Source organism: Leucopleurus acutus (assembly GCF_964270905.1).
Source record: "Leucopleurus acutus genome assembly, chromosome: 5".
In the NCBI taxonomy this organism is placed as follows: domain Eukaryota; kingdom Metazoa; phylum Chordata; class Mammalia; order Artiodactyla; family Delphinidae; genus Leucopleurus; species Leucopleurus acutus.
Window position 1 is genome coordinate 91,102,545 of NC_139147.1, and position 26,046 is coordinate 91,128,590.

At 36.8% G+C, this 26,046-nt stretch overlaps 1 protein-coding gene across 3 annotated transcripts in view; it reads right to left on the reverse strand.

Moving 5' to 3' along the window:
* The window catches only part of NAALADL2 (N-acetylated alpha-linked acidic dipeptidase like 2), a 1,451,411-nt gene that overhangs the window by 72,326 nt on the left and 1,353,039 nt on the right, over window positions 1-26,046 (reverse strand). For all 3 annotated transcript variants that reach the window (XM_082839043.1, XM_082839042.1, XM_082839044.1), the window contains one exon: window positions 23,837-23,930. In XM_082839043.1, the coding sequence (XP_082695169.1) occupies window positions 23,837-23,930 (94 nt within the window). The remainder of the gene's footprint in view (window positions 1-23,836; window positions 23,931-26,046) is intronic.

Below are 26,046 nucleotides of genomic sequence, written 5' to 3' on the forward strand. Positions count from 1 at the left end.
CAATATACTAATGATGAGAAATCTAAAAGTGAAATTAAAGAACACTCCTATTTACCGTTGCAACAAATAGAATAAAATATCTAGGTATAAACCTACCTAAGGGAACAAAAACCTGTATGAAGAAATTATAAGACACTGATATAAGAAATTAATGATACAAATAGATGGAGATATATACCATGGAAGAATCAACATTGTGAAAATGACTCTACTACCCAAAGCAATCTACAAATTCAATGCAATCCCTATCAAACTACCACTGGTATTTTTTACAGAAGTAGAACACAAAATTTCACAATTTGTATGGAAACACAAAAGACCCCGAATACCCAAAGCAATCTTGAGAAAGAAAAACCAAGCTGGAGGAATCAGGCTCCCTGACTTCAGACTATACTCAAACCTACAGTAATCAAGACAGTATGGTACTGGCATAGAAACCGAAATATAGATCAATGGAACAGGATAGAAAGCCCAGAGATAAACCCACCCACATATGGTCACCTTATCTTTGATAAAGGAGGCAACAGACAGCCTCTTCAGTAAGTGGTGCTTGGAAAATTGGACAGCTACATGTAAAAGAAAGAAATTAGAACACTCTCTAACACCATACACAAAAATAAGCTCAAAATGGATTAAAGACCTAAATGTAAGGCCAGAAACTATCAAACTCTTAGAGGAAAACATAGGCAGAACAATCTTTGACATAAATCACAGCAACATCCTTTTTGACCCACCTCCCAGAGAAATGGAAATAAAAACAAAAATAAACAAATGGGACCTAATGAAACTTCAAAGCTTTTGCACAAGAAAGGAAACCATAAACAAGACCAAAAGACAACCCTCAGAACGGGAGAAAATATTTGCAAATGAAGCAACTGACAAAGGATTAATCTGCAAAATTTACAAGCAGCTCATGCAGCTCAATAACAAAAAAACAAACAACCCAATCCAAAAATGGGCAGAAGATCTAAATTGACATTTCTCCAAAGAAGATATACAGATTGCCAACAAACACATGAAAGAATGCTCAACATCAGTAATCATTACAGAAATGCAAATCAAAACTACAATGAGATATCATCTCACACCGGTCAGTGTGACCATCATCAGAAAATCTAGAAACAATAAATGCTGGAGAGGGTGTGGAGAAAAGGGAACCCTCTTGCACTGTTGGTGGGAATGTAAATTGATACAGCCACTATGGAGAACAGTATGGACGTTTCTTAAAAAACTAAAAATAGAATTATCATATGACCCAGCAATCCCACTACTGGGCATATACCCTGAGAAAACCATAATTCAAAAAGAGTCATGTACCAAAATATTCATTGCAGCTCTATTTACAATAGCCAGGACATGCAAGCAACCCACGTGTCCATCAACAGATGAATGGATAAAGAAGATGTGGCACATATATTCAATGGAATATTACTTAGCTATAAAAAGGAATGAAACTGAGTTATTTGTAGTGAGGTGGATGGACATAGAGACTGTCATGCAGAGTGAAGTAAGGCAGAAAGAGAAAAACAAATACTGCATGCTAACACATATATATGGAATCTTAAAAAAAAAATGGTCATGAAGAGCCATGGGCAAGATGGGAATAAAGGTGCAGACCTACTAGAGAATGGACTTGAGGATACAGGGAAGGTTAAGGGTAAGCTGGGACAAAGTGAGAGAGTGGCATGGACATATGTACACTACGAAATGTAAAACAGCTAGTGGGAAGCAGTTGCATAGCACAGGGAGATCAGCTCGGTGCTTTGTGACCACCTAGAGGGGTGGGATAGGGAGGGTGGGAGTGAGGAAGATGCAAGAGGGAAGAGATATGCAGACATGTATATGTATAACTGATTCACTTTGTTATAAAGTAGAAAGTAACACACCATTGTAAATCATTTATACTCCAATAAAGTTGTTAAAAAAACAATGAAAACTCAACCATACAAAATCTATGGGATGCATAAAAAGCATTCTTGGAAGTTTATAGTGATATAGGCCTTCCTCTAAAAACAAGAAAAATCTCACAAAACCTAACCTACCACTTAAAAGAATTAGAAAAAGAAGAACAAAGAAAACCTAAAGTCAGCAGAAAGAAGGAAATAATAAAGATCAGAGAGAAAATAAATAGAGATTTAAAAAATAATAAAAAAAATCAATAAAACCAAGAGCTGCTTCTTTGTAAGGATAAACAAGATTGACAACCTCTGGCCTGGCTCACCAAAAAAAAAAAAAGAGAGAGGACCCAAATAAACAACATAAGAAATGAAAAAGGAGACATAACAACTGATATTGCAGAAATACAAATAACCATAAGGGAATACTATGAACAATTATATGTCAACAAATTTGACAGCCTAGAGGAAATGGACAAGTTTCTTGAAGCATGCAGCCCACAAAAACCGAGTCAAGAAGAAATAGATAATTTGAACAGACTATTCACTAGAAGTGAAATAGAATCTATAATTTAAAAACTCCCTACATACAAAAGTCCAGGAACAGATGGCTTCATAGACAAATTCTACCCAACATCCAAAGAAGAACTTATACTGATCCTTCTTAAACTCTTCCAAAAGAGTGAAAAGGATGGAACACTCCCAAGTCATTCTAGGAAGCCACCATCACCCTGATTCCAATACCAGACAAAGACACCACCAAAAATGAAAATTGCAGGCCATTATCTTTAATGAATATACAGGCAAAAATGCTTAACAAAATATTAGCAAACCAAATCAAACAACACATAAAAAAGATCATATACCAAGACCAAGTGGGATTCATCACAACTTCACAGGGATGGTAAACTCTTACCAAAGTGGGTATAGAGGGAATGTATTTCAAGATAATAAAAGCTAGTTATGACAAACCCATAGCCAATACGATACTCAATGGTGAAAAGCTCAAAGCCTTCCCACTAAAATTTGGAACAAGACAAGGATGCCCACTTTCACCTCTTCTATTCAACATAGTGTTGGAAGTCCTAGCCACTACAATCAGACAAGAAAAAGAAAAAGGTATCCAAATTGGAAGCGAAGAGAAGAGGTAAAATTGTCACTATATGCAGATGATATGATACTATATATAGAAAACCCTAAAGACTCTACACAAAAACTACTGGAACTGATAAACAAATTCAGCAAGGTAGCAGGATACAAGATTAACATACAGAAATTGGTTGCATTTCTTTACACCAACAATGAAATATTAGAAAGGGGATGTAAAAACATACCTTTTAAAATTGCAAGACCCAAAATAAAATACTTAGGAATAAGCTTCACCAAGGAGGTGAAAGAATTATATGCTGCAAACTATAAAACATTAAAAAAGGAAACTGAAGATGATTCAAAGAAGTGGAAAGAAATCCCATGCACTTGGATTGGAAGAATTAATATTGTTAAAATGGCCATACTACCCAAAGCATTCTACAGATTTAACACATTCTCTATCAAATTACCCATGATATTTTTCAGAGAACTAGAACAAATAATCTTAAAATTCATAAGGAACCATAAAAGCCAGAATTGCCAAGCAGTGCTGAAAAAAATGAACAAAGCAGGAGGCATAACTCTCCCAGACTTCAGACAATAGTACAAGGCTAGAGTAATCAAAACAGCATGGTATTGGCACAAAAACAGCTATACGGATCAATGGAACAGAATACAGAGTCCAGAAACAAACCCATACACCTATGGTCAACTAGTCTTTGACAAAGGAGGCAACAATATACAATGGAAAAAAGACAGTCCCTTCAGCAAGTGGTGTTGGGAAAGTTTGACAGCTATGTGTAAATCAGTGAAGTTAGAACACACCCCTCTCACCAAAGAAAAAAATAAACTCAAAATGACTTAAGGACTTATGTACATAAGACACGACACCATAAAACTCCTAGAAGAGAACAGAGGCAAACATTCTCTGACATAAATTGTACCAATATTTTCTTAGGTCAGTCTCCCAATGCAATAAAAATAAAAACAAAAATGAACAAATGGGACTAATCAAACTTACAAACTTTTGCACAGCAAAGGAAACCATAAACAAAATGAAAAGACATCCTACAGAATGGGAGAAAATATCTGCAAACAATGCGACTTACAAGGGCTTAATTTCCAAATTACACAAACAGCTCAGACAACTCAACAACAACCAAAAACCCCAGCCCAATCAAAAAATGGACAGTAGACCTAAAGAGACATTTCTCCAAAGAAGAAATACAGATGGTCAATAGGCACATGAAAAGATGCCCATCATCGCTAATCATTAGAGAAATGTAAATCAAAACTACAATGAGGTATCACCTCACACTGGTCAGAATGGCCAACATTAACATGTCTATAAATAAATGCTGGAGAGAGTGTGGAGAAAAGGGAACACTATTGCACTGTTGGTGGGAATGTAACTTGGTGCATCCACTGTGGAAAACATTATGTCAGTTCCTCAGAAAACTAAAAATAGAATTACCATATGATCCAGCAATCCCACTCCAGGGCATATACCCAGACAAAACTATAATTCAAAAAAAATACATGCACCCCTATTTTCATAGCAGCATTATTCACAATAGCTGAGACACTGAAACAACCTAAATGTCCATCGACAGATGAATGGATAAATAAGTAGTATATATATATACAATGGAATACTATTCAGCTATAAAAAATGAAATAATTCCATTTGCAGCAACATGGTTACAACTAGAGATTATCATATTAAGTAAATCAGAAAGAGAAAGACAAATACCATATGATATTACTTATATGTGGAATCTAAAATATGACACAAATGAACCTATCTATGAATCAGAAACAGGATCACGGGCATAGAGAATAGACTGGTGGTTGCCAGCAGGGAGGGGTGTGTGAGAGGGTTGGATTCAGAGTTTGGGATTAGCAGATGCAAACTGGTGTATATAGAATGGATAAACAACATTGTCCTTCTGTATAGCACAGGGAACTATATTCAATATCCTGTGATAAACCATAATGGAAAAGAATATGAAAAAGAATGTATATATATATATATGTATAACTTGAGTCACTGTGCTGTACAGCAGTAATTAACACAACATTGTAAATCAACTGTACTTCAATTAAAAAAAAGAATTAGACAGCCTACCTTTAAAATGATCCTTTTATATCTTTGTTCGTGGTGAAAAGCCAACCATTAGTAAGTTTTTATAGCATAGCAGAACATAATGATTTGTGATAAATATTGAATAGCAACCTTAATATAATACAAAATTATTGAGACTACCTAGTGAAATTATCTTGATATTATTCAAGAGACAACTGAAATGTACTTCTAAATTTCAAACGGCAACAGTTTGCCTTTTTTTCTCCATCTCTATGGAAAATACAAATGTATTCTCCATAAGTATTTATCGAGTCTTGTTTTGTGTGTTGTTCGATAAGTACTCATTCTGTAAGAAAGACATAAAAGATTAAATCTCCAGTCTTAATAAATTCCTAATCTAGTTAGAAATAGCCCAAAACCAGGGAATAAATAAGTATGAAGTGAAATAAATGCTCATGAGGATGAAGGAACAGATCATTGTATATACCAATATTCTAATTAGACCCCAGGGAAGAAGTGAAACTTGAGAGATCATGGAACTATGCAGAAATCAAGGGCATCTCTAATGGAACTCTTAAAAGTTCTGTAACTTATCTATATTAAAGCAGTTGAGGTAGGGTATTCCATCTGGAAACAATACTGATTAGTCTTCCCTTCCTTTCCCTCAGTCCTCGCTCACCCTTCTAGAGGATGAATCCACATCCAGCTTAAACCCTTCCATCTTTCTAGCTTGCTATAGAGAGGACAGAGCTGGGTATTACAGGCAGTAATAATATTAAGTGAAGAGGAAGAAGGAAGGAGTTAGGGAGGGAGGAGGGAAGGAAGGAAGGAAGAATTACCAGTCAGTGGATATTGAGTTCTAGGCAAGCCAGTTCAGAAGAGGCTCTAAAATGTACTGGAGGAAACAGATCCCTGCTACTCAGGGAATCTCCTGCCTTCTAGCCAACCTCCACCCTGCACTGTTCTCCCCAGTCAGAAGGCAGGGTCGGGTAGCATGAAGGGCAGGGGCCTTGGAATCTGATGGACCTATATTCAAGCCCTAAATCTACCACTTAAATGTATACAACCAAGTAAGACTCAGACTCTCTCTGAGCCCATTTCTTAATCTCTATATTGACCTTAATACTCAACTCAGCTCATGGTGTTAGAGTAATGTCACAGTGAATGTAAGGCACTTAGCAGATTACCTGGGGCTTTGGGGAGTGACCCCTAAAATGACAAGGTGCCTCTCAGAAAACATGTTCTTTTTGAGGACCCTTGATATAGGATCCTAAAACACCCTCCAACAGATCAGAAGCTCAAAGTTATTTAACACACATCCTATCCACAAGCCCTCTGAGGCTTCTGGGTATGATCAGTAACTACAGTGCTGACTACACCCCTTGAACCTACACATGTTCTAACCTGCTAGTGTCTGGGACTGGCACAAACTACCTCAACCTGAAGCACTTCATATCTTGCTGAGTTTCTGCTTGGCAGAAACCTGTGTGTTTTATGACTGTTCTACAATCTCCTGAACAAATTTATAACTGTCTTATTTTAAATAATGATTTTACTGCCTACTACTGTGGCCTCTCTTCAGAGGTTTATACTTCAAAATGTTTTAGTTTATTTCTATCCTTTGTTTTTCTTCTGTGGCTGTATTTTTAAAAACCCACTCAATTTCATTTTAAATTAAGAGTGAAATGTACTGGTCATACTCTAAAACTGTATTTTTATATCAGACAGACATAGCCTTTTACTTTAATAGTATTTCACAGTACCTCAACTATGGATGAGCTTATCACAGTTTTAAAGGTGCTAACAATTGCACAATCACAGCTTAGATTTCACTGATTTATAGTGACAAGAAAAAGGATGATTTATGTTCTGCATAACACAGTGGTTAAAAGCAGAATAGAAGATTATTTTGGGGGAAAAATGAATGTTACTTAATGTCATCTTGAAAATATCTTGTGGCACACTAAAGAGAAGAAAAGAAATTGCCAATATGATTACAGTCAGGGGAAACAGCAGTCCTTTATTATCCTACATTTTCTGTTCTTTATGCTGAATCACAATGAATCATCTCAGCTGATTATTTAAAGAAGTTAAACAAACAAAAAGGTAGAGAAAGAAGTGTGGGAGCTAGTACACTGCTGATATTCAAATAATCTAACATTGATTCTACAATGCATAAATAAAAAGATATTATTTTAAAAATGCAATATGCCAGAAGACAGTGGATAATTATGTCCAAACTAAATACAATAGAAATCCTTTTTGCAAAGATGCCAAAGTAGCATGTTTAGGAGAATCAGGTTGGCCACTTTTAAAAACATAGGTAACACATTCTAAAGATTATCTCGTATTCTAAATATTATCCAGTGATCTAGGTAGCCAAGGCAAGTGGAAATCTAGCAAGACTCTCAATATATTGCATAGAATGGGTTCTCCCAACAGTGTCTGTCTGCCTAGCACAGAAATTGAACCAGGGGCTCTATTATGGCTTCCAGATGTGCCACTGTATTATGTTTGCAACTACATGATCTGGTTATTGGCTGCTTTGGAAGAATGAGCACAAGCTTGCTTGCTTTCTTTTTTTTTTTTTTTAAGATAAGGACTTAAAAAAATAATTTATATATTTTTTTCTGCGTTGGGGCTTCATTGCTGTGCACGGGCTTTGTCTAGTTGCGGCAAGCGGGGGCTACTCTTCGTTGTGGTGGGTGGGCTTCTCATTGCAGTGACTTGTCTTTGTTGTGTAGCATGGGCTCTGGGTGCACAGGCTTCAGTGGTTGTGGCATGTGGGCTCAGTAGTTGTGGCTCACGGGCTCTAGAGCGCAGGCTCAGTAGTTGTGGCACACGGGCTTAGTTGCTCCATGGCACGTGGGGTCTTCCTGGACCAGGGCTCGAACCCGTGTCCCCTGCATTGATAGGAGGGTTCTTAACCACTGTGCCACCAGGGAAGTCCCAAGCTTTCTTAAATGAATTAAACTAAAATGTGGTTTATTTTCTATCACTCTCTTCCTGAGGCAGAAAGCTGGAGTTTTATATTTAATAACACATGTGAGTTTAATTATGTTTTGGCTAAACCAAGAAACTGAAAAAGGAACGGTTTTAATACAATTAATCAACATGAGGGAAAGGGTACTTTATGCTCTATTACAAGCCATGATTAAAAGTATCTTTTAAAAAAAACCTGACTTTGTTAAGTGTTGCCAGTGAGGCAACACTCATAGTGCAATGGATTGTAGCGCTATCCTGCCATGGGCACAGGGATTTATCTGAAAACTACACTTAGAGGAAAAAAAAATTCACAATGCAATAGCTTCAAGATGGCGGAGGAGTAAGATGTGGAGATCACCTTTCTCCCCACAAATACATCAAAAATACATGTACATGAGGAACAGCTCCTACAGAACACCTACTGAATGCTGGCAGAAGACCTCAGACTTCCCAAAATGCAAGAAACTGCCCACATACCTGGGTAGGGCAAAAGAATAAACAGAGACAAAAGAATGGGGACGGGACCTGCACTACTGGGAGGGAGCTGTGAAGGAGGGAAAGTTTCCACACACTAGGAAGCCCCTTCACTGGCGGAGACAGCAGGTGGGTGGGGGGGAAGCTTTGGAGCCATGGAGGAGAGCGCAGCAATAGGGGTGCGGAGGTCAAAGCGGAGAGATTCCCGAACAGAGGATGCGTGCCAAACAGCACTCACCAGCCCGAGAGGCTTGTCCGCTCACCCACCGGGGCAGGCGGGGCTGTGAGCTGAGACTTGGGCTTTGGAGGTCAGATCCTAGGGAAAGGACTGAGGTTGGCTGCGTAAACTCAGCCTGAGGGGGTTAGTGCGCCACAGCTAGCCAGAAGGGAGTCTGGGAAAAAGTCTGGACCTGCCTAAGAGGCAAGAGACAATTATTTTGGGGTGTGTGAGGAGAGGGGATTCAGAGCACCACCTAAACAAGCTCCAGAGACAGGTGAGAGCCGCGGCTATCAGCGCGGACACCAGAGACGGGCATGAGATGCTAAGGCAGCTGCTGCAGCCACCAAGAAGCCTATATGCAAGCACAGGTCACTATCCACACCTCCTCTCCCGGGAGCCTATGAAGCCCACAACTGCCAGGGTCCAGTGATGCAGGGACAACTTCCCTGGGAGAAAACACACCACGCCTCAGGCTGGTGCAACGTCAAGCCAGCTTCTGCCACCACGGGCTTGCCTGGCATTCTATATCCCTATCTCCCCCTGGCCGGAGTGAGCCAGTGCCCCATAATCAGCTGCTACTTTAACTCCCTCCTGTCTGGGAGGGGAACAGACACCCTCAGGCGACCTACACACAGAGGCGGGGCCAAATCTAAAGCTGAACCCCAGGAGCTGTGCGAACAAAGAAAAATGCAAATTTCTGCATGCAGCCTCAGGAGCAGTGGATTAAATCTCCACCAACAAACTGATGTACCCTGAATCTGTGGAATACCTGAATAGACAACAAATAATCCCAAAATTGAGGCAGAGGACTTGGGGAGCAAATGTAGACTTGGGCTTTGCTTTCTGCATCTAACTTGTTTTTGGTTTGATGTTTATGTTAGTTTAGTATTTACAGCTTATTATTACTGGTAGATTTTTTATTGATTTGGTTGCTCTTTTCTATATGTATATATATATTTTGTTTGTTTGTTTGTTTGTTTTGTTTTTTTCCTGTTCTCCTTTTGTGAGTGTGTATGTTTCTTTTGTGTGATTTTGCCTGTATATATTTCCTTTTACCCCATTTGTCCTAGGGTTCTGTCTGTCCTTTTATTTATTTTTTTTAAGTATAGTTTTTAGCACTTGTTATCATTAGTGGATTTGTTTTTTGGTTTGGTTACTCTCTTTCTTTCATATTACTTTTTTATTTTAATAACTTTATTTTATTCTGTCTTTTCTTTCTTTCTCTTTCTTTCTCTCCTTCCTTTCTTTCTTTCTTTCTTTTCTTTTTCTTTCTTCCGTCCTCCCTCCCTCCCTCCCTCCCCCCCTTTCTCTCTTTTCTCTCTTTCTTTCTCCCTTTTCTTCTGAGTCATGTGGTTGACAAGGGTCTTGGTGCTCCGGCTAGGTATCAGGCCTGAGCCTCTGAGGTAGGAGAGCCGAATTCAGCACATTGGTCGATCAGAGATCTCCTGACCCCACACAATACAAAACGGAGAAAGTTCTCTCAGAGATCTCCATCTCAATGCTAAGACCCAGCTCCACTCAATGACCAGTAAGCTAAAGTGCTGGACACCCTATGCCAAACAACTAGCAAGACAGGAACACAACACCACCCATTTGCAGAGAGGCTGCCTAAAATCATAATAAATTCACAGACACACAAAAACACACCACAGGAGGCGGTCCTGCCCACCAGAAAGACAAGATCCAGCCTTATCCATCTGTGTTCTGGTGGAAACCTACACAACCCACTGAACCAACCTTACCCACTGGGGGCAGACACCAAAAACAATGGGAACTATGAACCTGCAGCCTGCAAAAAGGAAACCACAAACACAGTAAGTTAAGTGAAATGAGAAGACAGAGAAACACAGCAGATGAAGGAGCAAGGTAAAAACCCACCAGACCAAACAAATGAAGAGGAAATAGGCAGTCTACCTGAAAAAGAATTCATAGTAATGATAGTCAAGATGATCCAAAATCTTGGAAATAGAATGGAGAAAATACAAGAAATGTTTAACAAGGATCTAAAAGAACTAAAGAGCAAACAAACAGTGATGAACAACACAATAAATGAAATTAAAAATTCTCTCCAAGGAATCAATAGCAAAATAACTGAGGCAAAAGAAAAGATACGTGACCTGGAAGTTAAAATAGTGGAAAAAATTACCTCAGAGCAGAATAAAGAAAAAGAATGAAAAAAATTGAAGACAGTCTCAGAGATCTCTGGGACAACATTAAATGCACCAACATTCGAATTATAGGGGTCCCAGAAGCAGAAGAGAAAAAAAAGGTACTGAGAAAATTTTGAAGAGATTATAGTTGAAAACTTCCCTAATATGGGAAAGGAAATAGTCAATCACCTCCAGGAAGAGCAGAGAGTCCCACACAGGATAAATCCAAGGAGAAACACGCCAAGACACATATTAATCAAACTATCAAAAATTAAATACAAACAAAAAATATTAAAAGCAGCAAGGGAAAAGCAACAAATAACATACAAGGGAATCCCCATAAGGTTAATAGCTGATCGTTCAGCAGAAGCTCTGCAAGCCAGGAGGGAGTGTCAGTACATATTTAAAGTGATAAAAAAAAGTACAACGAATATTACAACCCAGCAAGGATCTCATTCAGATACGACGGACAAATTAAAACCTTTACAGACAAGTAAAAGCTATGAGAATTCAGCACCACCAAACCAGCTTCACAAAAAATGCTAAAGGAACTTTTCTAGGCAGGAAGCACAAGAGAAGGAAAACAACTATAGTAACAAACACAAAACAATTAAGAAAATGGTAATAGGAACACACATATCGATAATTACCTTAAATGTAAATGGATTAAATGCTCCCACCAAAAGACACAGACTGGCTGAATGGACACAAAAACAAGACCCATATATATGCTGTCTAGAAGAGACCCACTTCAGACTTAGGGACACATACAGAGTGAAAGTGAGGGGATGCAAAGAGATATTCCATGCAAATGAAAATCAAAAGAAAGCTGGAATAGCAATTTTCATATCAGACAAAATAGACTTTAAAATAAAGATGATTACAAGAGACAAAGAAACACACTACATAATGATCAAGGGAATAATCCAAGAAGAAGATATAACAATTTTAAATATTTATGCACCCAACATAGGAGCACCTTAATACATAAGGCAAATGCTAACAGCCATAAAAGGGGAAATCAACAATAACAAAATCACAGTAGGGAACTTTAACACCCTATTTTCACCAATGGACAGATCATCCAAAATGAAAATAAGGAAACACAAGCTTTAAATGATACATTAAACAAGATGGAATTAATAGATATTTATAGGACATTCCATCCAAAGACAACAGAATACACTTCCTTCTCAAGTGCTCATGGAACATTCTCCAGGACAGATTACATTTTGGGTCACAAATCAAGCCTCGGTAAATTTAAGAAAATTGAAATCACATCAAGTATCTTTTCCAACCACAACGTTATGAGACTAGATATCAATTACAGGAAAAATTTGAGAAAAATAAAACACCTGAGGCTAAACAATACACTACTAAATAACCAAGAGATCACTGAAGAATTCAAAGAGGTAATCAAAAAATACGTAGAAACCAATGACAATGAAATCACGATGACCCAAAACTATGGGATGAAGCAAAAACAGTTTTAATAGGGAAGTTTATAGCAATACAATCCTACCTCAAGAAACAAGAAACATCTCAAATAAACAACCTAATCTTACACCTAAAGGAATTAGAGAAAGCAGAACAAAAAAAACCCCAAAGTTAGCAGAAGGAATGAAATCATAGAGATCAGATCAGAAATAAATGAAGGAAACAACAGCTAGGATCAATAAAACTGAAAGCTGGTTCGTTGAGAAGATAAACAAAATTGATAAAGCACTAGCCAGACTCATCAAGAAAAAAAGGGCGAAGACTCAAATCAGTAGAATAAGAAATGAAAAAAGAGAAGTAAAAACCGACACTGCAGAAATACAAAGGATCATGAACGATTACTACAAGCAACTACATGCCAATAAAATGGACAACCTTGAAGAAATGGACAATTCTCAGAATGCACAACCTTCTGAGACTGAACCAGGAAGAAACAGAAAATATGAACAGGGCAGTCACACGCACTGAAATTGAAACTGTGATTAAAAATCTTCCAACAAACAAAAGCCCAGGACCAGATGGCTTCACAGGTGAATTCTACCAAACATTTAGAGAAAAGCTAACACCTTTCCTTCTCAAACTCTTACAAAATGTAGTAGAGGGAGGAACACTCCAAAATCATTCTATGAGGCCACCATCACCCTTATACCAAAACCAGAAAAAGATGTCACAAAGAAAGAAAACTACAGGCCAAAATAACTGATGAACATAGATTCAAAAATCCTCAACAAAATACTAGCAAACAGAATCCAACAGCACATTAAAAGGATCATACACCATGATCAAATGGGCTTTATCCCAGAAATGAAAGGATTCTTCAATATATGCAAATCAATCAGTGTGATACGCCATATTAACAAATTGAAGGAGAAAAACCATATGATCATCTTAATAGATGCAGAGAAAGCTTTTGAGAAAATTCAACACCAATTTATGATAAAAAACCCTCCAAAAAGTAGGCATAGAGGGAACTTTCCTCAACATAATAAAGGCCATATATGACAAACACACAGCCAACATCGTGCTCAATGGTAAAAAACTGAAACCATTTCCAGTAAGATGAAGAAAAAGACAAGTTTGCCCACTCTCAGCATTATTATTCAACATAGTTTTGGAAGTTTTAGCCACAGCAATCAGAGAAGAGAAAGAAATTAAAGGAATCCACATCGGAAAAGAAGTAAACCTCTCACTGTTTGCAGATGACATGATACTATACATAGAGAATCCTAAATATGCTATCAGAAAATTACTAGAGCTAATCAATGAATTTGGTAAAGTAGCAGGAAACAAAATTAATGCACAGAAATCTCTAGCATTCCTATACACTAATGATGAAAAATCTGAAAGTGAAATTAAAAAACACTCCCATTTACCATTGCAACAAAAAGAAAAAAAAATCTAGGAATAAACCTACCTAAGGAGACAAAAGACCTGTATGCAGAAAATATAAGACATTGATGAAAGAAATTAAAGATGATACAAATAGATGGAGAGATATACCATGTTCTTGGATTGGAAGAATCAACATTGTGAAAATGACTACTACCCAAAGCAATCTACAGATTCAATGCAATCCCAATCAAACTACCGCTGGCATTTTTCACAGAAATAGAACAAAAAATTTCACAATTTGTATGGAAACACAAAAGACCCCGAATAGCTAAAGCAATCTTGAGAAAAAAAAAAAAAAAACGGAGCTGGTGGAATCAGGCTCCCTGACTTCAGACTATACTACAAAGCTACAGTAATCAAGACAGTGGTACTGGCACACAAACAGAAATACAGATCAATGGGACAGGACAGAAAGCCCAGAGATAAACCTACAGACATATAGTCATCTTATTTTAATAAAGGAGGCAAGAATATACAATGGAGAAAAGACAGCCTCTTCAATAAGTGATGCTGGGAAAACTGGACAGCTACATGTAAAAGAATGAAATTAGAACACTCCCTAACACCATGCACAAAAATAAACTCAAAATGGATTAAGGACCTAAATGTAAAGCCAGACACCATCAAACTCTTAGAGGAAAACATAGGCAGGACAGTGTATGACATAAATCAGAGCAAGATCCTTTTTGACCCACTGCCTAGAGAAATGGAAATGAAAACATAAATAAACAAATGGGACCTAATGAAACTTCAAAGCTTTTGCACAGCAAAGGAAACCATAAACAAGACGAAAAGACAACCCTCAGAATGGGAGAAAATATTTGCAAATGAATCAACTGACAAAGGATTTATATCCAAAATATACAGGCAGCTCAATATCAAAGAAACAAACAACCTAATCCAAAAATGGGCAGAAGACCTAAATAGACATTTCTCCAAGGAAGATATACAGATTTCCAACAAACACATGAAAGGATGGTCAACATCACTAATCATTAGAGAAAGGCAGATCAAAACTACAATGAGGCCGTTGTAGTTCTGACCTCACACCAGTCAGAATGGCCATCGTCAAAAAGTCCACAAGTAATAAATGCTGGAGAGGGTGTGGAGAAAAGGGAATCCTCTTGCACTGCTGGTGGGAATGTAAATTGATACAGCCACTATGGAGAACTGTATTGAGGTTCCTTAAAATACTAAAAATAGAACTACCATATGACCCAGCAATCCCACTACTGGGCATATATCCTGAGAAAACCATAATTCAAAAAGATACATGTGGGGCTTCCCTGGTGGCGCAGTGGTTGAGAGTCCGCCCGCCGATGCAGGGGACATGGGTTCGTGCCCCGGTCCGGGAAGATCCCACATGCCGCGGAGCGGCTGGGCCCGTGAGCCATGGCCGCTGAGCCTGCGCATCCAGAGCCTGTGCTCCGCTGCAACGGGAGAGGCCACAATAGTGAGAGGCCCGCGTACAGCAAAAAAAAAAAGCTACATGTACCACAATGTTCATTGCAGCTCTATTTGCAATAGCCAGGACATGGAAGCAACCTAAGTGTCCATCAATAGATGAATGGATAAAGAAGATGTGGCACATATATACAACGGAATATTTCTCAACCATAAATAGAACCAAAATTGAGTTATTTGTGGTGAGGTGGATGGAACTAGAGTCTGTTATACAGAGTGAAGTAAGTCAGAAAGACAAAAACAAATACCATATGCTAACACATATATATGGAATATACAAAAAAAGGAAAAAATGGTTCTTAAGAACCTAGGGGCAGGACAGGAATAAAGACGCAGACATAGAGAATAGACTTGAGGATACAGGGAAGGGGAATTGTGCTGGGATGAAGTGAGAGAGTTGCATGGATCTATATACACTACCAAATATAAAATAGATAGGTAGTGGGAAGCAGCCACATAGCACAGGGAAATCAGCTCGGTGCTTTGTGTCCACCTAGAGTGGTGGGATAGGGAGGGTGGGAGGGCGACGCAAGAGGGAGGAGATATGGGGATATATGTATACATATAGCTGATTCACTTTGTTTTACAGCAGAAACTAACACTCCATTGTAAAGCAATTATACTCCAATAAAGATTAAAAAATAATAAAATAAAATTAATGTAAGCTTAAAAAAAAAAGCCCAAGAGGAACTTGATCCTGCCAACAACCAGGCAACTAAGTTAAGATGACTCTGCCCCAGCTGAGCCCTCAGATTTGTATTTCAATAAATTTTCAATAAATATGTTATTTATTTTCAATAAATATATTCAATATAGACTTATCTGAATACATCAACATCATTTACAAATTCATAAGAAAAAGACAGAAACTTCATGTAAAGTGATCAAAATTCTTATTGGTAAAATTGAAGAAAATGCTACAGCGACTTTGGAAATCTTTTTGGCAGTATCTGCTGAGGTTAGACATACACATACCCTATGATCCAGCAAAGGGTATGCACGTGCACTAAGAGATACATAGGAGATTGATCACAGCAGCATTGTTCGTAATAACCTCAGCCTGAGAGCATCCCAACTGTACCTCACGGTAGAACTGATAACCAAACTGCAGTTTGTTCATACAATGGAAGACTGCACAGCAGTGGAAACAAACTGCATCTCCATGCAACAACGTGTATGAACCTCACACTCATATGTAGGTCAAAGCTACGTTCAAAAGAATGCACATCATCATATCATTCCATCTTATAAAATGTAAAGTCTTCCTTTATAAGGGAAAAATTAGTCTTCAGTGTTTGGCAGTGTTTGCCTTTGGGAAGCAGAGCCAGGATGAGATTAGGAAGGGCTCAGGGAAGCTCTGGAATTTGGCTTTTCTTCTGTGTCTCGATCAATACAAGTGTTTGCAAGCTGAGAAAATTCACTGAGCTGGATGCTTAGGAGTTTCACAGTTTTCAGCACTTACTATAATTTAAAGTATTTTTGAGATTGTAACTATCATTATTTTTATCTGCGTTTCACCTGTCAAGACAACTGAAAAGTCTGAAATATTTCTCTTAGCATAAAAAGCATATGGAAACAACTCCCTGGTAATATCTCAGGCAGGCACATGCCCAAGATGACGTTAATATTTAAGCCTTAAGCTCATATAAGGCTGCACTGGTTATCTGAACCATTAAGACGCCTCAAGGAAGAGGACCATATCCTGAATGCTGTGGGGCCTCTGGTGTCCCAGCCCTGGTAGAAGGCAATCCCACATCTCAGGAGGACCGTACTTCTAGGGAGAAAGGATAAACAGAGAAGGACAAGCAGAGAGACAATTGGAAGACAGATGAAGAAATGTGCATATAAAAATTCTTACTAGCCTTCTGCCTCATTTTTTTTTATTGAAGTACAATTGCTGTTCAATATTATATAAGTTACAGGTGTACAATATAGAGATTCACAATTTTTAAATGCTATACTCCATTTATAGTTATTATAAAATATTGATTATGTTCCCTGTGTTGTACAATATATCCTTGTAGCTTATTTGTTACATAATAGGTTGTACCTCTTACTCCCATCCCCCCTCCCCTCTCCCCACTGGTAACCACTAGTTTGTTCTCTACATCTGTGAGTCTGGAAGATGGATGGTGGAAGAAATGTGCATACAAAAATTCAAAAGAAAAAATCATAATGCAATAGAGCATTATTATGATGAGAGACTAGTAAAAATGATGTGATTAACGTATTTCAATCAATGTAGTGACACGTGAAATGTAGACAGTGAAAGAAAACTTTAAACAGATTTGGATGAAGTACTCAGAGCAGGGAAGAAAACAATGATCACAAAGGAAAGCTGTATGAATAGCAACAAATTGTGAGATAGGAGTAAACAAAAGCAAAGAAAGTATAACTCTGAGGAAAACAAAAGGGACACCATGCTTAGGGTAAGAATTAAGGAACATTATGCAATGAAAATATGAGTTCAAAGAGAAATGGGGAGAAAGAAAAACTAGTTTCAGGAGACAAACACTGACATAGAGACAACCAGGTTTGTTGCAGACCCAGCTGTCTCAAATCTTTCTTGGATGAGATGTGGAATATCAGTAAGTGAAATACAATCTTTAATATAGTTATGTAGTCAGAATCCATACAAAAATACAATGGGGATTAAAACTGAGCATATTTTCAGGAATTTGTACCCAATAAATGGCTAATCTCTTATCAAATTTATCCATCATTTTGGGCAAGCAATGTAAGACACTTCTCAGAGAATGCTTTTGAGTTTAAGTCCTTGTCACACAAAAAAGTCAGTTCCAGAAATGCCAGTTCAGACCACGAAAAATCTAGCATGGTTCAGAGTTCCCATGGGAACAAGATCTTTCCCTAGGACTGTTTGGATTTTAGATGGTCTGCTTTAGATTTCTCAGGGAGAGCACAGACCAGGTACCCAGGGCACCCATCCTTTACTATCTCTAGGCCAGTCCAGAGTTTGAATTGGCGGTCATTAAAACCAAGACTGGAGACAGATGGGCTGAGGACTAGACTCATGCAATTTATAAAGTGCACTCTTAATTTTGCAAACTTCGAAATTCATCTTACATTACTCAGAAAGAAGAAGAAGAAAAAAGGACATTAGATGGGCCCCCATCACTTGTGATTGTAGAAAAGAACCAAAGTGACACTTGAAAATATGACACTACAAATCTAACAGAAATCATAGCGCTTGCCTCAGTGGCATCATCACCTTGAAATACTATCCCTCCTCCTAAAATGAAGTGATTGACACTAATGAATTATCAAAGCTAATAAAAAAAAAAGATCAAATCAGCATTGCCTGTTTTTTAAAGAACAGTGGGAAATGCTGTCAACAACCATTTGACATTTAGTGAGACAATCAGGAGGTGGCAACAAGCCACAGAGTTCGAAATTACGTTTCCTGCTGGGTCTGGTTGCACTAAATAAATGTGTACGTAGCCAGATCAAATGAACATGACTTTTACTTTACTTGGTCATTTGTCGTTTTTAGAATCATGCTAAATAATTACATCTAAAATTCTGGCAAAGAAAAATAGCAGATATTAAATTAAAAGCATCAGAATTATATAGTTGTTAATTATTCTAAAATGCTATTTTTGCATTGAAAAGTGGACAAAGTGAGAAACAGTAAACTTAGTAAGGTCATTAGTTCTCACTCCTTAGTCAGCTTCCAGGTTCAAGGGTGTGGTGATACTTATTCTTGACACCTTCCCTTGCCCCCATAAACTCGTACCATTGCCTTGCATGTGTGTTTTTTGGACATACTTTTATTTGTCACAAATACATCTGAAGCATGTCAGTTATCTTATCAGTCACAATTTACACTATATCCCCATGCACCATGTATAAATATTCATTCTCTAACTATTATGTGCTTAGCATTGACCAAATATTAAGAGCCAAGGTCACTCAGTCAAAATGAGCTTTCAGGAACCAACCAATAAATCAACTCAAACAAATTATTCACTGGTAAATTATTCTTTTTTCTGGTGGTTGTGAGAATGATAGAGAATGGTCTGCTGCTACCATAAACTGTGTAATAAATAAACAAGATGGCTGGTTGTCAAGGGGTAAAAATTACACTGTTGAAAATGCAATTGGGTTTCAGAGACCTTCATACTTATACTCTCTGCAGTAAGGAGAAACAGTATTTTATAGTTCAGCCTTGAAGGTCTTTCTTTTTAAACTGTAATTGAGAATTTAGGACTAATCACCATTAACTGCCATAGCAAAATAAGAAAATATATCAACAATTAAAGCTTGTATTAAGCAGTAAAATTATATGTTTCATTTAACATGCTACAGGAACACTATTTAGCTAATGAAGTCATCTAGCATTGTAGTTAAAACTGAAACTGAAATATTTATTTAGTTGTTGATAAGTGGTGTCCATTATTTACACATTAGTACATTAACGTATTCTATTTAAAAAATAAGGTTAAAACCAAAGTAGTCAAAATAGAACAGGTAAAACAAATCGCCTATAATTTAGCAAATATTTGAATAACCTTTTACTATAGTACAGATAATTCAAATAATTTTGAATCATGATAACTAAAATACAAAAATGTATAGCTTAAAGGTGACAACTCATATCCCTTGATCAAATACTTATATGTAGGTCATGGTAAAAGAATAATTTTTGCCCATTTTGGAGGTTACTTTTTTTTTTGTTTTGCTTTGTCTTTTTAGTATGGGTACATCTCAAGTCTGGCCACATCTTTCAGAGTGAAAGTGACAGGAAGACCCAAGTAGTTTCACATCAAAAGAAACAAAACTCAAAAATAACTAACAACTAAAGAAGAAACGGTCCAATATAACAGCAAGAAGCCAAAATGCTCCTGGCTCATCCAACTGAGAACCTGGGATTTTGGGGAGAGGTTCATCTAGACTTTGCCATGTCTGGCCTGCAGTGGAAATCATTGTAGAACGACTGAGGTTTGTTTTTTCCCCCTGTAATTACATGTTAATAACTGTTAAAGAAAGGATTATTAATCTCATCTATTTTCAGACCGTTTTCTTTACCTTTTTGCCTTAACTGATACCTGGCTCTCCCCTGTTGACATTTCTCCCACTGCAGCCCTCTCAGGCGGTAGCTCTTTTTTCTCCCACACCCTTTGTACCACTAGCCATAGAAGAACAATATGAGGTGTCTCTAAGTTGCTGCTCATTCTCTGAAGATTTTAGCTCCTGGCTCAGTCACTCTCTCTTAAAAAAATTACTCCTATCTTAGTTCTTAACAATATCAATATCCATGTAGACATAGTCTGGCCTCTCTTCTCCATAGCCTCTTTTCCTCTATTGATCAGCTACCATACTTCCATGGTCATACCTCAGCCCGTACACTGTCATTACCAATATCTGCACTCTTTACATGGTCAAATTTTCAATAATCCCATTTGTTGGTCTTTTCAGCTTATTTTTTTCTTAATTCTTTGATTTCGCCAATAAATAAAGTCTATCCATCCTCCTTTATTCATGTTCACCCTCTTTCCCTTTGCATCCTCGCGTTATTCTATACCTAGTTTAGATACATCAGTCCATCGCTATGAATGCTCCTTTGCAGACACTCTCATTTTTCCTTACCTTATCTAGTTCATTACCCTCTCCCAGCAAAACCCTAGCTGATTAAATCCAACTCTGCCTGCTTTATGCCTGAATCCCGAGCTGAAAGCTGGAAAAAGATACACAATTATGTTGAATTATCTCATGTAAAATATATTTCTTTTGAGTGCTTAACGTTGCCCAAAAGACTAATCCCATTTTCATAGTTCATTCACTCTACCACCTTCTCAAACAACTATTTTATTGTGTTTTACAATCTAAGGAGACTTGCGAAGAGCTCCCAGCACCACATCTACCCATGTGCCCTATGCTCTGCCTTCGTTCACATTTTTATGGGTGGACAACCGCATTCATAACTAAGGCAACGTCCTCCACCTTATGCAGCTTCTAGTCAAAGAAATCATTCCAGCAATTCTCCTTTCACTCTTCTAAATCAAATCTTCACTCTCCATCCGATCATTCTCATCAAAATAAAAATATGCTAACCATTCTCAACTCCATGCTTTCCATCTACCATCACCTGTCCCCAATTTATCACCTCCCATTCTCTTTTGAACCCCTCTAATCAGACTGTTTCATATACCATTCTACTAAAATTGTTTTTGTTAAGCTCACCGATGACTTCCAAATTGCTAAATCCAGCAGTCAATTCTCAGTCCTAATTTTTCTTAACCTGTGGCGGTATTTGACGGAGTGAATCACTCCTTCCTCTTTGAAAGCGTTTATTCACTTGGCTTCAGGTTATCACATTCACCGAGTTTGTCTCTTACTCTTTGTCTGCTCCTTCTTAGTCTCCTCCTCTGATTCCCCTTTTCCCAATTTCTAAATTCAGGAGTGCCCAGAAATCTTAAACCTTTTCTGTCCTCTATCCGCACTCAACCCCTCAGAAATCTCATTTGGGACAGCTCTCAAATTTATATTCCCACACGAAATTTCTCCTCTGGATACAACCACAGTCAGTTCTGCTCTTTAACACTTATTTTGAAAATGCAAATTTACTCCAAAGTGATTGATATTAGGGAACAGTTTGAGCATAAAGCTAACTTAAAAATTGCTTTGACTTATGCAAATTTTGTTCTACCATGCATGTATATTTCTCAGGAGAAGAGATTTTAATTTTGTTTTATTTGTTTATTTAGTGGCTGGGTTTTATGTTTTTGTTTTTTTGGTCATATAAGTGTACCAGGCATACAGTAGGTGCTCAATATTTGTTAAATGAATGAGTAAATGGGTTCAAGAGATCCTGTAAAGTCTATGGGGGTTATATGCAAAGCTTTTTGTACAAGTGTAATTTTCTGAAGAGAGAGACCATACTTTTCTTTGGATTTTCAAAGGGATTCCTAACTACCCACAAAGAAACAGAGTAATAATATAATTCTAACAATGACCCTTTAGGACTTTTTTCTGACCTTCAGAAGTAGCCTACATTACTTAAAATGCTCATATAGGAATGATAATGCTATAATATTACTTATGGATTCAAAAAATAAACCCAATTATTTAAAAAGAAAATAGAATTTGGAATTTAAAATGACAGTATTATTATTGTTTTTGCTGGCTTTGTTTAATTTTTAAAATATCTCTTCATATCTTTATTACAATGGTATTAAACATTTATGTAGATTTGAACTCAGAAAAGCAACTTGTAAATCATTCATAATTCTATTGTATAGTGTTTCTATTTCACAGTATACTCCTTGAGGCTCCTTTCTATGCATGAGAATTATTCTTTATAGATGAATAAATCTTTATGTAATACAAATAATAGTCTCCTCTTTTTGTTCTTTGAAAGTTTTAAGTATAATATGCAGTAGCAACTGAATTTTTAAAGTGAAAAAATGAGAACTAAAGAAAAGCAAAACAGTCTACAGAAAAAATAACAGTTGCTTAAAAGAAATCCTTGCAAAAAATATATTATTCACAGAAGTCTTTAACCCTTTATTTATGCCCATATTGTTCTTATTTTGTAAAATACCATATATTTGATTACTCAGTTTCTAAGAAATATTCTAGGAATAGAAAATTATAAGTGGAGAACAGAGTAACTGCTACAGATAGTGACACTCATGACAATAAAAAGAAGAAGCTTGACAAAAGTAGAAAAAATGGAGACTAGCTTAAATATACCAAAAGCAGAGCAATATGAGGCCATTTAGTATGGGCGCAAAATAGCCCTAAACAGCTCAATTGTGCCCAAGGTCATGGTTTTACACAGTCACTATAATAAAAGTAATAAGAATCACTGAGGGAGAAAAATATTGTTTTTCAGTAGTCTCTGGATTAAGAATCAACCCAGGTAGTCAAAATTTTAAAATAAAAGTAATAAAGTTTCAGATACTAGAAATATTTGGCTCTTTAGAGTGATCCATTTTCCAAGATTTACTGCTTAAGTCTATAGTGAAAATATTGGCTTTTATATTGAGAAATACATGTCTTCAAATGATCTGATAGTAAGATGTGTGGCTCAAAGAAGAGAAGGAGGGTGCATTTATTTAATTACAATACTGCCCTTTGTGTTTGGTGAATGGTGACAAACTAGAAGTTTAGGTGAAAGATTTCTATATAGATAAAGGGAAAATAAGGATAATTATTAGGTGGTGTTAGAATTCTGTAGAGAGAGAGAGAGAGATTTAAACAGGAAGGAACTTAAATAGAGACTGTGGAAATAATTTCCTGGTTTCCTCTTTGTCATCCTTAATCTAGGATGAGCCAACACATCAGTCAAATGGACCCAGCCCATACTTCATGGAAACCAATCCCAAAGGACAAACTTCTGGGCCAGTCTTGTTTCAAATAACTGAATATTAGGTATACCTCAATCTTGTTGACATGGTAGCCCACATTCTTCTAAGCCCTTCTCATGATTGTCCTCTATAGGAAGGGAAATGCTACATTGCCATAGCTAGTAAGATAGTGGATAACTTTATCTATTCCTTGTTCACAATTAGTTGAAGAATTATTCATTTGCTAAAATTACTATAATTCAAAGAAAAATTACCTTTAAGGCTGTTTTGAACTTCTAAAGCTATATCGAGAGCATTAAAGGGCAGAACTGGTTCGTTGGCAATTTGTAAAATCACTTCTCCTGAGAGCTGAAAGAAAAAGAAAAAAACACTAGCAATTAATATTAAGGGTTTCTTTTTTGTTTTCCATGATTTCATACACTTTTATACACTTATCTAGAGTAAGAAAACACAGAGGGTAAATTTATTTTTATAAAATCTCTTTTTCTTTTAAAACTTTTTAAAACTTTGTTTTCCTGTAAAGAAAAAAAAATCTTCAGTATATTTTTCATGTTTCAGAATAGTATAAGGAAAAATAATATTTTCTTCCTTTTGGGCTAGAATATTAAGAAATAGCTTCCCTAGTTGAAGGAGTTGTAATATGTAAACTTCAAAACAATTCTTTATAAAATAGTTCAGAATGTCACATGATAAAACAATCAAGAACAACTGCAAATCAATAGCTGATTATTGGATCAAGTAAAATTCCAGACAAAATTAATGATCAATTTAATTCATGTAAGATATAATTTAATTTTAAATATCCTTTAAAATCCACATACTATTTTCCTTCATGCTTTGCTATATTTGTAATCAGCTTTCCAAAATTTAATAACATTTATACATCTTGGAGATCAATGTTTAAATTAAATTCAAAAAAATTTAAATGGCATCCCCCAAACTCATACCTGGAATTTTCACACATGCATAATGTCTCCACCACTGCACTCCAACTGTGTCTGAAAACCAGCATATGCACTACAGCTGAACTAGCATCTGCTTAATAGACTGAACGAGTCATATGCATTTTTATACATCTCAAAGGAACTTAGGGCTGGTGGTAAATGACATTGTTACTCCCCCATCCCCAAATGATATTTAATATTTACCTGGGTTTAACAAATGTCCCTACATCTTTTATAACACTGAAGCTGGCACGCAGGGAAATCTGGCTGTGTTGATGTTATTAATGCATTATGAAATGTTGTTAGTGAATGAAAACATTGTCTCGTGAAACTACACAGGGGAAATCAGCACACTAACTTGAGATGGTAAAGAATACATAAAAGAAATAACTTACAAGGAAAATGTGATGTTAAATATTCAAATCTACATATTTAACAAGGGTCAAATTCCATTTAGTATTTAAAAGTTATATTTCCCAGTTGTTTGAACAATTTATATCATGATGAAAGTACAATTCAATTTGGTTCTTCTTCTACCTGCTTGAGGAAATGTATTTCTTAGGAGTAGGAAAATGAAACACCTCTGAGATCCTTTTATTTCTTTGAGGTATTTTTCTCCCAAATGTAACAACCACTTCTCCCCAGATGTCTAAGGTACTTTTGCAGCGTTTTATCCCCATCATATGATCACAAAAATCCCGCGAAACTATCTACTTTGATTACGCTGTACTTTAGGAAAAAAGCATTGTATGCAATATGTTGATATGAATCCTGTTTCTATCCCACTCCACCCCAAGCGAATCATGCAAAGAACACCGATATTTGGAAATAAATTATTTGTAAAAGGAAGGTTTAAAGAAGATTAAAAGGCATTATGGTTTCTTTTTCCAATTTGCCCTGGAGAATAAAAGCCATAGAACATACATGTTTCATTTACACTTTTGGAATCTGGAAACCACACATTACAAAAGATTAAAATGAAAGAACGGGGAGGGAGGAGAAAGGCAACTTCTCTGTGTGTTGCTGAAGAAAGTTGTTTTGTTTTGGCTTTCTGAGACATTTGGCAGCTAGAACAACTGGAAATATAAACCAGCCACCTTGCTATGTCTCAAAAAGAAGCTGGCAACAAATACTGGGACTTCCAAGGCACCTGGCCTACAATAGAATGTTTCAAGTAAATCAGCTTTATTTGCAGCTTCATAAGCAAGGGGGAGATTTGTATATGCTTTGCCATGCAGTGAGAAGAGATGAGCCATACTGCATACTCTTCTTGCCCATTCTGGAATTCACTCTTATTCAGGCATGTCAAAGTAACTTTTCCTTATATTTATATAAGGCCTCATTCTTTTCAAAATGCTTTATACTCATTTCATTACCTCATTTAATTATCCTGCCAAGCCTAGAGGCAGATAGTGATAGAATTAATCCTGCATTGAAACCACTGAGTATAAACCTTACTGGGTTGTGGTCCCAGATGGTAACATAGGAAGTTCCTAAATTAATCTCCTCCCATAGATACA